The following is a 5257-nucleotide window of genomic DNA, read 5'->3' as shown; positions in this document are numbered from 1 at the left end:
CCATACTTGGACTTGGAGGACAATTGTTACGTACTGACACTTGGCCGACCCACTGGGCCCATGGCACACATCTTCCTGCCCACGTGACATCTTATCCAAGTCCCCATGCCAGACATGGCCCAAGTGCTGAGCCGAAACTAATATGCCGAAGTGACCTTGTAGCTGAGGCCCTTCCTTTTGAGGCCTAATCTTCTTCGAGGTCCTGAGGCTCTAAGCAGCACTCCTCCCCAGAGATCCGATCTTACACAATGATCCCTCTTGATTGATTGATGGGCCACCCATTATAGAGTGCAAGTGTCTTGTCTTGTCAATATAGTGGCATGACCGCTAATTAATAAATGTGTAGCAAGTTAGGAAGTCAAATGTAATGCCTATAATTTGACATGCAAACTGACGAGATGAGGCCATGTGTACTACTAACCAAAGACCACGATCTAAGTTGTAACACTATAAATACTGCCCATGTATCTTTTATAAGGGTAATGCAAGATTCAACACGAAAACAAATACAACATTCCTTACATTTTACTCTCTTGCAACAAACATGAATTCATACTCGCATTCTATAAACATCGATTGGTAATTATTATACAATTGTTATGCAAACATCTAGCCGGATTCCGAAAGTTCTCGTCCCGCACCTTTGAGTCACTCTCATGCCCCATTTTGCTATTATTTATAGACCGTCCATGTGTCTTAACATGTTGGACCAGGCTCACGTGTGCGCGGGTGGATCCAATATCTGTTGGCAACATTTTTGTGGTCAACAATATGTATAATTATACTATCAATTAAGCAGGTGTCTTGACAACTCATCATCAATAGTTTCAAGAGAAATTATGTTGATAACGTGTTATAAAATAGAGGAAAAAAAAAGAAAAAGAGAGAACTAATTCTTGTACAATCTTACCTCCAATATCCTTACAATAAAGGTCCTATATGCTAGCTGTTTAAGATTGTACAACAATAAACCATTTCAACTGCGTGTTTTGGGTCAACATAATAGATTCCATTCACTATATTTATTGTTTAATTATTAGCATTCATATTAGCAAATCTTGTGTCTCAATGTATGACACTTACTGAAAATTCTAGTGCTTTTGTAGCTATCGCAATGCAAGTAAATGAATTATAATAATGTTGGAGGGTAAATGATGTGAAGGTGTTAAGAAGGTGTCGACCTAAGTGTGGACATTCGTGTCTCCAACCACCAATACGAACACAAACTTTACAATTGCGGCTCAACCACCATTCCACTTTCACATACAACATCTAGAAGTAACAATTTTTTGAAGTTAAATAACATCACGTTTGTTTATCCTCTTTTTATTTCCTAATTAAAATGTCCTCAAAGTGGGTTCTCCACAGCAACTTGAATAAATAATAATAATAATAACAATTGTTTACTCTTATCTCTTTTTCTATCTATATAATATGTGGCATTGCACCTTAGTTTATCCTCTTTATTTTAATTTTATCTGTAAACCAGTTGTAGCAATTCATGTGCTAGAAGAATCTATATATCTTAAAGTTCTCGGACGAGGTTTTTGAACAGAAATCGATACATAGGACTAGAGGATTAAAAACATTTGCATGAAGTTGATGAAGAAGAAGGTAATCCTAATTCCATTTCCAGCACAGGGACATGTTACTCCCATGCTTAAACTAGCTTCAATCCTCCCAACTTTTGGCCTCAAACCAGTGTTGATTGTACATGAATTCATTCACGATCGTATTTCCGCTCAAATCAATGCAAGAGACGGGATTTCGTGCATGTCAATTTCGGATGGCTTACCGGTAGAAATGCCTCGGGATTTCTTTTCGATTGAAAAGGCTATGGAGGATTATATGCCATCGCGTTTAGACGTCGTTATTCGGGAGCTCAACGAGGACGGAGATGGTGGAATTTTGTGTTTCATCGTTGATTTATTGGCATCTTGGGCGATTAATGTTGCTAATAAGTATGGAGTACAAGTTGCTGGATTTTGGCCAGCCATGCATACTACTTATCGATTGATTGCTGCAATTCCTGCTATGGTCCGGACTGGCATCATTTCTGAAAACGGTCAGCTATTTGCTATTTTAAGCTTGTAGTGTTTCATCGTTGATTTATTGGCATCTTGGGCGATTAATGTTGCTAATAAGTATGGAGTACAAGTTGCTGGATTTTGGCCAGCCATGCATACTACTTATCGATTGATTGCTGCAATTCCTGCTATGGTCCGGACTGGCATCATTTCTGAAAACGGTCAGCTATTTGCTATTTTAAGCTTGCCTTTTTTTTTTTTTTTTTTTTTTTTTTTAACGGCAATGTTCCCAACTGAGTTTTTTATGGATTTTTAAAACCTTTCTAAATTTAAATGTCCAAATTAATAATATTCATTAAAATCTACCAACTGAAATTGTAATGAATTTCAATAAAATCTTTGAAAATCTAATTACCTCAATAACTCATGGATTTCATTAATAGAGATTTTTAAAAAAATATTTGAATGGATTTCAAGTTTAAAAAAAAAATACATATAACAAACTCTTTTTGAAATTTCACAATTTTTTATTAAATTCTTATGAATTTTGTGTAAATCTATTAACACAATTAAACTCCTCAATCTTTACTCATTATTTCAATTATTTTGTTATTTTTTTTTTCATTGAATTCTTATATTCAACTTTCTATTAATTAATAGGTCTGGTTTATTCTTCTTCTTCTTCTTCTTCTTCTTCTTCTTCTTCTTGCTTTTGTTGTTGTTGTTGTTGTTGATGATGATGATGATTTATAATGAAATATTTAATTTCATGCTTTGAAATGAGAAAAAAAATTTCGCACTTTTTCTTTATTTATTTATTAAAAATATGATGAAAAAATAAGTTATTTTATGCTATTTCAAAGAATTTTTGGACATGAAATTGTTATAAAAGACAATGTTTTAACTAAAGAAAAGTTTGAAGATAAGAATGACATAAAAAATTGTTAAGGATATAATATTATAATGAACAAAGATTAAAACTTCAAGTACAATTAAAATGTGGTGTAAGAAATAAAATTTGTATTGTGAATATAATTACCCTTCATCACAATCTCATTTGGACATTTGAGAATATCCATTTAGGATACTTTTCCAATGAGATTATCAATTTGAAAGAATATTCTATTACCACATAACTGAGTTTAATTTATAAAGCTTAGATTTTACCACTTACTAAGCCAGGAGTTAAAAATCCCAGTAGCCGGTGTTTGTTAACATTCAATGAATTTTATAATTTTTTTTTTAGTGGCTCATGCATCAGACCCCTAACCGCCACATGTATGACACGTAGGGCGATTGCGTTAGTGAGCGATTTCAAGTAGTATTATTCTTTTTTTAACTCAATAGTTGTTATGTTGTAGTCAAACAAAATTTATATAAATTTATCTGCAGGGTGCCCACTCCATGAAAGTCCAATATGCTTGTATCCGGGCCTACCTACACTGACTACAGACGATCTGCCATGGCTAATTGGTTCTTCAGCAGCAAGAATATCAAGATTCAAATTCTGGTCAAGAACATTGGATAGATCAATTAACCTCAAGTGGCTCCTAATGAATACGTTTCCTGATGAATGCCAAGAAAAACAGTTTATATCGACAGGTGTTCAACAACATATCCAAATTGGACCTCTTAATATCCACTCGACAACAAGAAAGATTAGTCTCAGTTTCTGGCAAGAAGATAAGGATTGCTTAGAATGGTTAAACACTCAGAATTATGGTTCCGTCGTGTACATCTCATTTGGAAGTTGGGTTAGCCCGCTCGAAAAACTAAAGATTAATAACTTAGCAATGGCCCTCGAGGCATCCCGGAGCCAATTCCTTTGGGTTCTAGGTTCCTCGTGGCGCCAAGGGTTACCATCGGGGTATGCTGAGAAAGTGGCGGGACGAGGAAGAATCGTTTCATGGGCACCTCAAACCGAGGTGCTGCGACACGAAGCTGTGGGGTGTTATCTTACACACTGTGGATGGAATTCCATAATGGAGGCTATACAATGCAAGAAACCTCTTTTGTGCTATCCAGTAGCTGGAGATCAGTTTGTGAATTGTGCCTACATTGTTGATGCCTGGCAAATCGGAGTAAAGATTAAAGGGTTTGGAAGAAGGGAATTAGAAGAAGGGTTTAGAAGGTTGATGGAAGACAATGAAATGAACCAAAGAATCTTGAGACTAAATGAGAAGTTATTTGGAAATGAGGGTAGGTCTAAATCCATGGCTAATCTAGCAAACTTTGTTCATGACATCAAGAAATTTGCAGACACTCATTAGATAATTTTCGATAATGGGACCGAGTCACAGCTACAATGTATTGTTTGTGCTCATGTATCAATATGACTATTGTATCGAAATATTGCTAACACAAGAAAGAGAAACCATATTATCTCATCCAAGCCACTCAAGAAATTTATTAATAATAGAAGGAGGTTAATTTCTTGTTAGTTAGAGAGAGGAGGAAAAAAAAGGTAGTTGTTTCATGGGACCCTCTGTTTATATGGGCGTTGATCCCAATTGTCATAGGACTTATGTGAAATTTAACAAACTCCTTACAATGGTGTCGATGTTTCTCGTCCCCCAACCAGCAAATACACATTTTAAGCAATCTGGATATGAAAAGTCATGAATTTTGACTAAGAGCTTATTTGAGCCCCATTAAAATGCTAAGAATATATTTTTAATAGTAGATTGATGGAAAATGGATGATATTTTGGGTTTGAGTGTAATATGTAGTTGAAAAGAAGAGACGGAAAAATATATTTTGTAAAAAATGGGGATCAATCGTGGGCTAAGTAAATGTAGAAATTTGAACTTAAGTACACAAACCAGAATTTTAAGGGACCAATGCATCTTTATTTCTCACTAAAACAAGGAAAAATTTCAAATTTTATTTATGAAGATTACGAAAGATTAGTTGTATGTGCAACATCCAATGCTTTTGCATGATCTTGATCTTGACATGACATTAGAGATAGATTGATTGTACCATTATCAAGTTTCCAGTATCTATAATTCAGAAGTTTAGAATCGTCATAAAATAGAGCAGGTACCCTTCTTCATTTGATGGTACCAGAAAATTTATATTCTTTCCATTCAAGTTTTAAGTTGAAATTCAAAGGGATCAAATCCTTATAAATTCAAAGGACGTGAAATTATACCCCTGTTTGAGCCCCATTTTGTTAAGAAAATATATGCAATATTGATTTTATTGAAAAACGTGTATTAAAAAAGAAG

General features: G+C 34.7%; 1 protein-coding gene across 2 annotated transcripts; it reads left to right on the top strand.

Moving 5' to 3' along the window:
• The first annotated feature begins 1484 nt into the window (after positions 1-1484).
• Positions 1485-4591, top strand: LOC111370250 (UDP-glycosyltransferase 82A1). 2 transcript variants are annotated; one of them, XM_022991932.1, is made up of 3 exons: positions 1485-1950; positions 2134-2248; positions 3420-4591. In XM_022991932.1, exons 1-3 carry the CDS (start codon positions 1594-1596, stop codon positions 4295-4297), a joined length of 1350 nt encoding a protein of 449 aa, XP_022847700.1. In that variant the 5' UTR covers positions 1485-1593; the 3' UTR covers positions 4298-4591. The 2 variants fall into 2 exon arrangements, with proteins under 2 accessions (XP_022847700.1, XP_022847701.1); XM_022991933.1 differs by lacking the exon at positions 2134-2248 and having other exon boundaries at positions 1485-2065.
• Positions 4592-5257: the final 666 nt, after the last annotated feature.

This window comes from Olea europaea, chromosome 21 (genome assembly GCF_002742605.1).
Source record: "Olea europaea var. sylvestris chromosome 21, O_europaea_v1, whole genome shotgun sequence".
NCBI classification, from domain to species: Eukaryota; Viridiplantae; Streptophyta; class Magnoliopsida; order Lamiales; family Oleaceae; genus Olea; species Olea europaea.
This window is presented reverse-complemented; position numbering and strand designations above follow the sequence as displayed.